At 40.4% G+C, this 13,163-nt stretch overlaps 1 protein-coding gene across 6 annotated transcripts in view; it reads right to left on the reverse strand.

Annotated features, from left to right (window-relative positions):
• LOC121442974 (protein FAM13B-like) overlaps positions 1-13,163 on the reverse strand; it is a 79,564-nt gene that overhangs the window by 23,923 nt on the left and 42,478 nt on the right. For all 6 annotated transcript variants that reach the window (XM_041644618.1, XM_041644620.1, XM_041644619.1 and 3 more), the window contains 3 exons: positions 6,293-6,357; positions 4,067-4,115; positions 3,149-3,293 (listed from right to left, as the gene is read on the reverse strand). In XM_041644618.1, coding sequence (XP_041500552.1) covers positions 3,149-3,293; positions 4,067-4,115; positions 6,293-6,357 — 259 coding nt within the window. The remainder of the gene's footprint in view (positions 1-3,148; positions 3,294-4,066; positions 4,116-6,292; positions 6,358-13,163) is intronic.

The raw sequence follows: 13,163 nt of genomic DNA on the forward strand, positions 1-13,163 counted from the left end.
TAATAAAATGGAAAAAATGGCAAAAAACACTACAGTGAACACACAGCACAGGCAGAACAAACCATACACATAACACAAAGCCAAGGATACCAAAAACATTTCCCTAAGACCAGTTAGGCATTCTGCTCAAAAACATTGTGCAAAGAAATTACTAACCAAACTTTAGCAAATATACATTTATATTTCATCAAGTAAGGCAAACCCAAAAATGGCTGTTATTAAATCTCAGAATCAGGATGAAGAACCGAGCCATCTTAGTCAGGTACACTTTGAAACCTTTCACTAAGACTGACAGAAAGAAAACAACTCTCTTAAAAGGCTTAGGATGCCGGGCAGTGGCACTCGGGAGGCTGGAGGCAGGTGAATCTGTGGGAGTGTGAGGCCAGCCTGGTCTACAGAGCAAGTGCCAGAAAAGGCACCAAAGGTACAGGGAAATCCTGTCTTGAAGCCCACCCCAACACCCCCAAAAAATAAGTAAATAAAAGGCTGTGGGTATCATTAAGTGATGGAGTGCTTCTTCGTTCTGTCCCCAGGACCAAAAGGGGCAAGTAACAAAAATCTCCCTTTGTTATGCATTATGCTCCTTAAGAGACTTACTACTGAGGGAGAGACGATGTCCACCATTAAGACATTTTGAGCAGCTACCACAAATTCACATTGGTTGTGATAGACATGTGCAACCTGCTTGCTGACTATGCTCTGTTAACTATCCTGTGAGAAAAACAAAACCCCACTTACTAGGGAATAGAGAGAAGGGCCAGTTTGTGGAGTCATCCCCATTTTTCTACCAGACTCACAGCAAACAAACAAAATTGTTTATAGATTTCAAAGTACACAAAGCTAAAAAAAATTTAAGTTTTTTTTTAATATTCCAACACCTAATGGCAGAAAATCAATATTCACAGTTGTGGCAAAGTTAGAACAACATGACTAATAACAACCATTCTCTCCCAAGGTAGGAAGTCATTCATCTATCCACTGGCACTGAGTTTCTGGAAATGAGAAAGGGAACTGCATGGATTTATCATGACGATGAGTCGGATGGATAATGAAGCAGCCCATGCAAACAACAGCAGGGCTTTTTCCTTTCTTCTAACAAGTTATATCTGAATTCTGACAGAGGGAAATACCCAGTATCAGGTTCTCTTTGAGAACCTCCAGAGAGCTAGAGCTAGAGAACCAGTCTCTCCAATGGAAAATGCTCATTCTTCCATGTTTAAGGTAGGCCAGAGCCTCCAGGCGGAGATCATGAGTGGTTATTTATTTGCATCTCCTACTAGAAGAGACAAAAGGGTTTCACCAATACCCTACCCTCATGTTCAGAGACTCCTTTCCTACCATGGTTCCTAAAGGTGCTCTTTTAGCCACCAATCCTTTGAAGTAATGGACATGTGATCTTCACCACCACCAGTATGCTAACTTTTCCTAACTCAGGGAGCTTCTTTAAAGGTTCTGAATAAGTCAAACGGAAACCAACTAACTTCCTGATATAGTTTAAGTTAAGGTTCACAATCAGAGACCTAGAACTGGTGGGTAGGGGAGGAGAACACTAAAAATTGGCACAAAGTTTTTTAAAATGACTGGACTTGGGATTAAAAACTAAGAACAGCCGGGCGGTGGTGGCGCACGCCTTTAATCCCAGCACTCGGGAGGCAGAGGCAGGCGGATCTCTGTGAGTTCGAGGCCAGCCTGGTCTACAAGAGCTAGTTCCAGGACAGGAACCAAAAGCTACGGAGAAACCCTGTCTTGAAAAAATCAAAAAAAAAAAAAAACCTAAGAACAAAAACCTACATTGAAACTATGGTCAGGCGGCAAGAGGAACCCAGGACATTGGCACCGCAGTTCCTTTGGTTATTGCTACTGTATGTCATCGAGTAACTTGCCAAAAGACAGTCTCAGGAGTCTATCCACATGATCAAAGACTGTGCTTAGGAATCCTGAGTTGTCTCACTTTCTCTTTACTAGGATGATTTATGACTCATAAAGATTCATGGATCTAAACTGGTTGCTTATTTTCCCCCTTCTCCAGTATTTTAAAGTGGATGAAATACAGCCAGGGTAAAGGCACGCCCAACAGATCTGCCTGACACCTGCCACACTCCTGTGCATTATCCATGCCTGTCATTAGCCAGCTTCTTTTTACCAACTTCAAAGTAAACTGTAGAGTCTGGTATTTTTCCCAAGAAAAAACTTTAGTGTGTAAATAATTCACTTAAATTAAGCCCAATATTTGCTTACAACTTATGATTTTTCTTAATGTAAAAACCTTTAGCAAAAATTCAGTGGACATTTTCTAAATTTAAAATATGATTATGTCCGCCGGGCAGTTGTGGCGCACGCCTTTAATCCCAGCACTTGGGAGACAGAGGCAGGTGGATCTCTGTGAGTTCAAGGCCAGCCTGGTCTACGAGAGCTAGTTCCAGGACAGGCTCCAAAGAAAAGCTACAGAGAAACCCTGTCTCAAAAAACAAAAACAAAAAGCAAACAAACATATGCCCAAAAACAATATGCCCATGTTGCTTGTTAAATTTAAACTTCATTCCTTTGTGCAAACTATTTATGGTCTCCCCCAAATACTTTTGTAATCTACAATCTTTGCTTAGAAGTACCCTTGAAGAATTAAAAAAACAAAAACATATTACTGATGATTATAAGGTAGCAAAACACCCTGTTTAAACTGGTAGAATCATCAAAACTCTAATACACTGAACCTTCACAGACCAAGAAATGGTATCTGATTTAATAATTAACCAAATCTATTCTAGGTTGATTTTTATTTTTAGTCAATTTTGATTTTTCTTTAAAGGAGGTACCTCAGGAAGTGGCTCAGAGATGGTCTCATGATACAGCCCAGGCTGATCCCCCAGATGCTGGGATTATAGGCATGCACCATTCCAGCAGTAGCACTCATTCTCAAAGCAAATCATATAGTTACATTCTACTCATGAAAGAACTGTCCTTCTATTATGCTTGAGGAAACAAAACAAAACCCCAAGAAGCAAAAACAACAAACTTCATTTGTTTTCAAGAGAAAACAGAGCAGGATGACAAACACTGTCCAGAACTGGGCAGGTATCTCATCACTGCTTCGGGTTACTTCAATTACAAATAAAGGTATGAGGAAATTAAAATGTTTAGGTAGAATTACCTTCCCACTTATCACCATCAGAAACATTCTTCAGATCTAAATGAGCGACCTGCACACATGCTGCTTCTCCTTGAACACCACCACTCTGACCGGCTGTTACTGACTCCGTGTTGGCATTCAAATCATGGATCTTGCAACTAGAATCCTGCATTTTAAAATAAAGAATGCATTTCATAACCATGACGCTTTTCATAACTGGCTCAGACACAATCAGCACAAAAATATCCCTATGTATTTTTCATTTCTTTATTGTGCCAACAAAGCTGTCTGTTTCTGTGCGCGTGTGTGCGTGCGTGCGTGCGTGCGTGTGTGTGTGTGTGTGTGTATGTAGATGCTTGCTTGCACTTATGTTATGCACACCATGTGTGTGCCTAGTGCCAAAGGAGGCCAGAAGATGGCATCAGATCCCTCAAGACTGGACTAACAGATGAGTCACCAAGTGTGGGAGCTGAGAATCAAAGCCAGGTCCTCTGGAAGAGGAGTCAGTGTTTTGTTTCTTTTTTTAAGGTTTGTATAAATTTTATGTCTATGAGTGCTTTGTTGGCTTATATGCCTGCACACCAGAAGACAGCATCAGATTCCATTATAGATGGCTGCAAGCAACCATGTGGTTTCCGGGAATTGAATTCAGGACCTCTAGAAGAGCACAGCAGCCAGAGCAGCCATCTCTCCAGGTACAAGCAAACTACATTCAAACATAAATTTGCATTTTATAATGTCTTACTAGGAAACCAAGTTTCAATTTCAAATTTAGTAAAGTACTTTCATAACCCACAATCTTGTAAGCATATTAATTGCTGCTTAACTAAAACACACATAACTCTTAAGTTATCCAATGCAAGAATTAGGGGCTAGACACAACTGATAGATGAATCTAAGCAACATTTTTAAGAACTATAATATAAAGATAGTTCTTACCAGAATCAAGTGTGGCAATTTATCACTGTCACATAACAAATATTCCTTCCTAAAAACACAAGTATAGTTATTAGCATCTGAAGACTAAAAAAGGTAACTGCTATTATTACCTCTTACCTAAACTCTTCTCTTCCCCAATATAGTTAGCATTTAAAATTGAGGAGGAAAGTGACAACGGGGCATATGCCCATTCTTTGGAGCCCTATATCTGAAAATCACACAATACTGAAAAGATCCACAGACTCACTTCAGGTTTGGAAAAATTAAATGATAATCTTCACCACTCCCTCCCCACAAAAGACCACCCCCAAAAGAAAAATCTCTATGAAAGGAAAATTAAAAACCGCAATACAGAAGCCAGTGAGAAGTGATACATATTGGAAAAAGAATCCATAAAATATTTAAAAAATATTAAAAATTCTGACCAACAGGTTTATTCTCTCCATGGATCTGTCCTTGAAGGCTATCACAGGAAGTTATTGCTTCTTAAACCCTCACCACAAAACCTAACACATATTAAAAAAAAAAAGAAAAGAAAAGAAAGAAAAACTTCATTCACCTTTTACTTCTCCAGAAAAATGAAACCCTGTGTAAGAGCCATATTGTAAGCTGTCACAAATGATTCCTATCCTCTTAGGTCAGTCAACAAAGCATCTGTTATTAATAGGGTAAGCTATCAATACGTCCACAGTGGGAAATGTTCCTCAAAGAGATCTGTGCCAATTTGTTATAAATATACCTAAGTGCTACTTTTAAGTGGTCATAATAGGTGGTGAGCACTTGAAAGACAAGCCTTGATTTAAACACAAGAAGCTAATTCCTTATGTAAGTATCTTATCTTTGGTGGCCTGAGAAATAAACTTAATTCTCTGACAAGCTTTTTTTTGGGGGGGGGGGGGGGATCAAGACAGGGTTTCACTGTGTAGCCCTGGCTGACCTGGAACTCACTCTGTTGACCAGGCTGGCTCAAACTCAAAGATCCGCCTGCCTGTTTTCAAGTGCTGGGATTAAAGGTGTGCACCATCATCGCTTCAAGGCTTTCTTTTATTTAGGGTTGGAGCAAATTGTAGGATAAGATAGATTCACTCTCAAAGACTCACTCTGAAAGACCTAATTATCTACATCTGAAAAGCATAAGTATTAACCATGTAAAATGTAATCCACCTAACCAAAGTACTCTAGATCTACAAGTTCGCTAACCTAGACATGAGTTGAAGAGCTTTCCAAAAAGACTGGGTCCTCACTAAATGAGGACTTATTGTTCTACCATATCCCGATGTCATCACTCTGGGGATGCCTGTTAATCTTATATCTTCAGCCCATAGCTCCAAAATTCCCTGGGCTGGAAGAGGATCAGTCCTGCCTCCTGAAAGGAAGCACAAGGAGCTCCGTAAGCAGGAAATCTGTGGACCTTCAGAGTATGAGGACACTCCAGAGACATGGCTCCAAAGAATTTACTTACCCACCAACAGCAGGTTCCTACTCACAATTAAGATACAACATCATTAACAAAACTTTACCTGACCAATAGGCTATCAGTAAATCAGTAATGTTCTATCAGAACACTCATTCCTGTCGTTTTCAGAACATCAAATCAGCTCTGCTAAGAATGGAAGGATCTACTTCTTGGCAGCTTGGGACAGAAGGCTGCAAAGGGCAGCAAGAGCCAAGTGACTGGAAAAGCTTCTGTCCACTGACTGAGACTCTGTTCTTCCTCAAGGGGACTCTGCATCTGATGCTTCTCATTATCTCAGACATCTTATAGGGATGGGGGTGAACAAGCACCAAATAGGCAAGGTTATTCTTGGACACAGTAACAGGGACAAAGAAACTATCCCACACTTATTCACTGAAGCAAGTACTCTATAGATTTTTGGTTGGCTGGCCACAGTTCCCAAACTATCAGTTAACTCACGGACATGTCCATTTACAATATCGATAAATTCTAATTTTTTTATAAATCACAGTTTTTGTCGTCTCTAAGAAGGTTGTGTTCTCTCTGAATAATGCATGTTCATAATTGATGGTGGTCTGCAGCTGGGAAAGTCTACTTGTGCCTCTTAATATACTCTAATCTACCACTAAAGTAAAAAGCCTGATTTTCTTTCTAAGATTACCCAAACTGTGTGCTATCATGGATATATTCACCCAAAGTTCTCAACCAAAAACCTGTGAAAAGGTTTTTCCAATTCTCAAAATGATTTATCAGCAACAATAAAGGCTTACCTCTCGTGACGGCCATCTTCACTGTCTCCGTGGTCACTACAAGGCTCTAACAGTACACCTGCAGACTAACAGAAGAACACGGCTGTCTACCAGCTCCCACAGTCACAGTAGAGAGACGTCAGATGACAAATTAGCAACCATCCCTTCTCCACTACCCTAACGGTCTTAGGAACTGGCAGTTTCTGTACACAAAACTTAACCTCCCTCAAACCTGAACTTTTTTCTCCCCTTTTTCTTTGTTTGTTTATTTTTTATTTTTCAAGACAGGGTTTCTCTATAGCTTTGGTGCCTGTCCTGGAACTCACTCTGTATACCAGGCTGGCCTCAAACTCAGAGATCCCCCTGCCTCCCGAGCACTGGGATTAAAGGTGTGCCCCACCATCTCTCGACCCAAAATCTGAAATATATTAAGTACTTGCAGGGACCTTGTTTTTCTGTCTCCTTGTAAGCAATAATCACTAGGATCTTCTTTCCTTAGAATTCTCTCCTCCAAAAATTATGGTGCTGGTTCAGTGGTAGAGCATTTGCCTAGCAGAGCAAGGGCTCTGGCTTGGGTACATTTGAAATAGCAACTTCTTTCCATACTGGAGGCAGGGGGTAGGGGGCACTTGAGCCTCAGAAGCACAGAAGAATCTACTTTTCAATGAATTTACAAATTAAAAATGATCCAAGAGAACTAGGTGTGGGGGCACATGCCTATAATCTCAACACTCAAGAATTAGAGGCAGAAAGACTCAAAATCTGAGCTCCTCCTGCTCTACAGACCAGCCTAAGCTACATGAAGGACCAAGTCTCCAAAGTATAATACAACTCCTTTCAACATTACAACGTGCATAAACATTTTCATATTCTTGATAATCTGCAAAATCAACAAAAACTTCAATTCTTAGACTCTTCTTAAATTCTTAATTTTTAAATTCGTATTAGTATGTGTTTGTATGACACACACACGACAGCACATATGTAAAGATCAGAGGACAAATTTTAGGAACTGTGTTTCTCCCTCCACTGTGGGTTATGTGGACTGAAATCGACAGGCTTGTGTGGCAAGTACTTTTATCCACTGACCATCTTGGCAACCTTCTTAGATTCTTAAGAATCCATTTTGTTTGGCATGAAAAGTGCCTGACTGTGTGAAAAAACTAAATCTCCATGAGGCTGAACTGTTTCCTACTCTCTAATCCAATTCACTCTACAGCAGCATACTGAATACAAAAGCAAATATGAAAATCCTCTAAGCAGGCATTAATTATATTTATAAACATAAAACAATGCAACCTCCCAAATTAAAACATTTAATGAGAAGTTATTTTTTAAAAAAGTGGGGTCTGGGGGAACAGGTTAGCTAACAGAGTGCTTCTCTGCAAGCGTAAAAAGGCCAGGCCCAGCAGTGCACATCTACAAGCCCAGCAATGGGAAGGCTGAGACAAGAGGATCCGCTGGGCTAATCAGCCAGCAAATCTACCAAAGCGGCAAGCCTCAGGCTCAGCAAAAGACTGTCTCAAAAAATAAGGCAGAGAATAATGAGGAAAGATGATGCCAACCTTTGGCCTCCGCGTACATTTGCACACATGTGCACCCACACACTTGGATGGATGCATGGATGCAAACATAATGGAACCCATAGTCCTAACTATCCAGGGGACTATACCAAGCCCAAGCTGAACATAAATTCAAGGTAAACTGGGCAACATACTGAGATCTTACTTCAAAGAAGAAGTGAGGGAGGGGAAAACAACCCTATTAATATTATGGGGGGGTTGGGAGCTGGAGAGGTGCCTCAGTGGTTAGCTCTTGCTGCTACTGCAAAAAAAAGAAAGAAGGAAAGAAGGAAAGAAGGAAAGAAAGAAAGAAAATAGAAAAGAAAAAATGGGGTTCAATTTCCAGCACCCATACGGTAGTTCACAACTCTAACTTGAGTTCCAGGGTATTTGTCGCCCTCTTCTGGCCTCCAAGAGCACTACATACACATCATGCATATACATACATACATGCAGGCAGACAGCATACACATAAACACCCATACACATAAAACAAAAATAAAATGAAAATATTATGAATAAATTTATTCTTAATAAATTATTTTAAAACTAGTCAATTTTTACTAGTATAATAAATATTGATATACTCATATTTAAAAAATTATCTCAACAAAAAAATGTTTCAACAAGTTTTAAGAGATAAATAAACTCAGTGTGAAAACCAATGATCTAAAAATCAAGTGTTATCATGAAAGTAGATATACATTCTCAAAAGTTTCTAGGTCATAGGCTTATGTATTAGTTCAAAGCCTGAAGAATCAGGACAAGGGCTGGAGAGATGGCTCAGCGGTTAAGAGCACTGACTGCTTTTCCAGAGGACCCAGGTTCGATTCCCAGCACCCACATGGCAGCTCACAACTGTCTGAAAATGCAGTTCCATGAGATCTGACACCTTCACACCAACAAACATAATAAAGTTAAATAAAAAAAAAGTTTAAAAAAAAAAAAGAATCAGGACAAGTCAAGACCTAGAGCTGACAGGCCCCTGCTAAGAAGTGTAAACTCACAGGCAGGTCTCAGCAGGGTGGGAAAATAAATCCAAATCTAAGACAGAAGAGAAACAGCTGCAAGCCTCAGAAGCCCCATTCCATAGCATACATCAGGGATGAGAGAAGAAGATGAACTGTCCCCCTTTCCCTGAAGTTCCTGACTCCATCCCCACCCCTAACCAGGCATGCATCCTGTAGCAGCCCAGTCCTTCCTTTTGCTACCACTGCACATCCCACTGGAGTGCCCACACAAAACAAGATCCTGTTCCTTCCACCTTAGTCTGGCCTCACACCTATCTCTCAATCCAGCTAGCTCTCTGCTTCCCCACCACTAGGCACATGAAAAGAAATCAGTATTTTATGTGCCTTAGTTTTTAAGACAGAATTTAAAAACTAAACTTTGCTGGGCATAGTGGCATATGTCTTTATCCCAGCACTCGGGAAGCAGAGGCAGGCAGACCTCTGTGAGTTTGAGACCAGCCTGGTCTGCAGAGTGAGTTCCAGGATAGTCAGAGCACACAGTTAAGCAAACTATCCCACCACCAAATCTTAATCTATACTTTCACTTACCTTGAAATAACAGAGACAATACAAAGATTAACAGAAGTAATATCCATATGTCCTATAGCCATATTTTTTTTAAAAAAATTCCTTTCTTTCTTTGAGACAAGGCCTAACCTACACTAGAGCCTTCAAATGAAAAGGCTCCTGTTTCAAGAGTGCTAGATTGCAGGAATGAGTTAAGAAAGAATGGGAGGCAGAAGCAGGAGGATTTCTGGGTTCAAGGCCAGTTTGGTCTACAGAGTGAGTTCCAGGTCAGCAAGGGCTACACAGAGAAACTCTGTCCCAAAAATATTTTTAAGAAGGGAAAGAGTGAGGAATAAAACAACTCCTGGCAATTTTATACAGAGATGTAGCTAAACTATAAAGCTTCTTCCTTGAACATGGGGAATGGAGAAGGAGTCTAAAATGTTTTATCCTGGTGCTGGAGAGATGGCTCAGTGGTTAAAAGCACCGGATACTCTTTCAATGGGCTAGGGCTCAATTCCCAGCACACACAGGGCAGCTTACATTGTGGGATATTATTTTAAGGTGTGTTGCTTTTGTTTACGCTGCATTTGTTTAACTCTGTGAAGCTGTGATTCTTTGCTTGCCTAAAACACGTGATTGGTCTAATAAAAAACTGAGTGGCCCAAAAGAAAGGCAAGATGAAGGATAGGCGGGGCAGACAGAGTATAAATAGGAGAAATCCAGAAGAGGAGGGAGCACTGAGAGGAGATGAGAACACCAGCAAGCCATGGGGAGGGAAATAAAGTAAGATATACAGAAATAGAGAAAAACAAAAGCTCAGAGGCAAAATGTAGACAGGATAATTTAAGGTAGGACAAGCTGGCTAGAAGCAGGCCAAGCTAAGATCAGGCACTCATAACTAAAAATAACTCTCAGTGTGTGATTTATTTGGAAGCTGAGTAGCAGGCCCCCCCAGAAAAGCAAAGAGTAAACATCACACAACACTTTGGCATTCCAACATGGGCCTGAATTTCCATGTAGGACCTCAGAAAGCTGAAAATAAAAAATAAAGACGCTACTCCTTTAAGAGGAGCTGCTGCTGTTTAGCAGGCAGTGCTAAATAGAAACTAGAAACTGCAAGCTAAGCAAAAACTGCTTGTGTTTTCCACAACTCCTACCAGGGCACAAGCTTTGGGCTTGGCTTTCACAACCCAATCTGAGAAGTGGGCAGAGCCAGCTGCAAGAGCATGCTGAGGTTCCAGGTGTAGCTTAACAGTCTGAAGTTTGTTCCTGTGATCAAAAAAGGCTAAAAGAGATGCAGTAGGGCTGGAGAGATGGCTCAGTGGTTAAGAGCTTTGCCTGCTCTTCCAAAGGTCCTGAGTTCAATTCCCAGCAACCACATGTGCTCACAACCATCTGTAATGAGATTTGGTGCCCTCTTCTGGCCTGCAGGGATGCATGCAGGCTGAACACTGAATACATAATAAATAAATAAATCTTTAAAAAAAAAAGAGAGAGAGAGATGCAGTAAAAGAGGTCAGACAGAAAAAAAAACCTCTTAACAGGTTCCAATGTGTTTTATACTGGGCGTAGGCTTAAGAAAGAAAATGGGTATAGGTCATCATAGATTAAAAATAATAAAGTCTTTAAAGAAAGAGTAAAAGTAATGTAAAAGAAAAAAGCCATGTAAAGATGGGAAACACAGGGAGTCTGGACCCTGTATAGTATTGTGTTCATTTTGAATTTTTTGATTGCTGTGAAAATAAACCAGCCTAGATATTTTAAGAACGCCTTAAATTTTAAAAAAGTCAAAAGTGTATTTGTCAAATGGAAATCAAAAATGCTTTGGAGAAGAGATTTTGCTTTTGTTTCCACAGGAAACAATAGGTTGTGCGTTTGTTCCATGAAACACGATTAATAAAAACTCAGGAAGAAATTGAGGTTCAACCTGAAGATCTAAAAAGTAAAACAGTCAGACTGGCTCTTATCTCAACCTCAGTCCAAAATGGTGATCCTGGGGCTGGAGAGATGGCTCAGTGGTTAAGAGCATTGCCTGTTCTTCCAAAGGTCCTGAGTTCAATTCCCAGCAACCACATGGTGGCTCACAACCATCTGTAAAGAGGTCTGGTGCCCTCTTCTGGCCTGCAGACATGCACACAGACAGAATACTGTATGCATAATAAATAAATAAATAAATGAAAAACAAAAAACAAAATGGTGATCCTGCCTCCAGGAATCTCAGAATGAGACTGTGTCTGAGAGCTGTCTCCTCCCGTCTCATAATTCCCTCTAGTTCTAGGATTAAAGGTGTGCACCACTGGGATTAAAGGCGCACACCACCTGATTTCTATGGCAACTAGTGTGGCTATTGGGATTAAAGGTGTGTGTCAGCCCTTCCTGGTCTGTAAGGCTGGCCAGTGTGGCTATTATACTTCTCCGATCCCAGGCAAGCTTTATTTATTAAAATACAATTGAAATGCCACTACAGTTCCAGTTGATTTGGATCTGGTTTGATCAGGGGCGCTATCTTCTGAAACTTGACAGGTGATATCTATTAACAAAGGTTATAACTGATCTTCCCAGGACTTGGCTGTTATCTCAGATTTTCTCTCTGGGACCCTAAAAATACTTCACCCACATTCAAGAGGAAGCAGTCTAGAGAACACAAGTCCACATTCCCAAGACAAAAGGGGGTGTGGGTGGTCTTTGGTTACCTTGTAGGTCAAGGATATTTCTTATATTTAGGGGAATATAAGATAAAAACTTCAGAAGGATAAGAGAACCACCAGAGAACCAGGAACAGAATAAGAAAAACAGATCTGTCTAATACAGAAGTTCATGAACGTAAGAAATTTCACAACACCTTTATTTACTTCTCCATATCTTAATCTTGTACTAGATATTACCTTATCATTTCCTATAGGGAAGTAAAAAGCAGCTCAGAAGCTCTGTAACTTAACCAAAGTCATAAAGCTAGTAAAAAGTAAAAATAGGGCCGGGCGGTGGTGGCGCACGCCTTTAATCCCAGCACTCGGGAGGCAGAGGCAGGCAGATCTCTGTGAGTTCGAGGCCAGCCTGGTCTACAAGAGCTAGTTCCAGGACAGGAACCAAAAGCTACAGAGAAACCCTGTCTCGAAAAATCAAAAAAAAAAAAAAAAAAAGTAAAAATAGGGGCTGGAAAAATTGCTCAGTGGTTAAGAACTCCCTACTGCTCTTCCTTCCACAAGGCCTGAGTTCAATCCCCAACACCCACATCAGGCAGCTCACAAATGTCTGTAACTTTAGCTCCAAGAAGATCTAATACCTGGCTTCTATGGGCAATAAACATCTCAACTCACAAACATACACATAATTAAAACTTAAATCTTCAGGGAAAAATTGTGGTAGTTCATGCTTGTAATCAGAGCACTAATCAAACGGATTGTTTTGTGACTGCGGCCCATTTCTACATACAAAAGAAAAAATATCAAAGCATGACAGCACATACTTAAGAGGCAAAAGGATTTAAGTTTAGGGACGACATTAAAAGGAAAGACGGAAAAGATGGATAAGTGCGACAACCCTAAGCTGCTTCTACACCTACTTTTCTTTCTTTTCTTTTTTTTTTTAAATATTTATTTATTATTTATTATGTATACAATAGTCTATCTGTGTGTATGCCGAAGTCCAGAAGAGGGCACCAGACCTTATTACAGATGGTTGTGAACCACCATGTGGTTGCTGGGAATTGAACTCAGGACCTTTGGAAGAGCAGGCAATGCTCTTAACCACTGCGCCATCTCTCCAGCCCCCCTACACCTACTTTTCTATATGATTTACAATGGTAACATA

This window comes from Microtus oregoni, unplaced genomic scaffold (assembly GCF_018167655.1).
Source record: "Microtus oregoni isolate MIOR12 unplaced genomic scaffold, Mior012 000098F_ref0000018, whole genome shotgun sequence".
NCBI lineage: Eukaryota > Metazoa > Chordata > Mammalia > Rodentia > Cricetidae > Microtus > Microtus oregoni.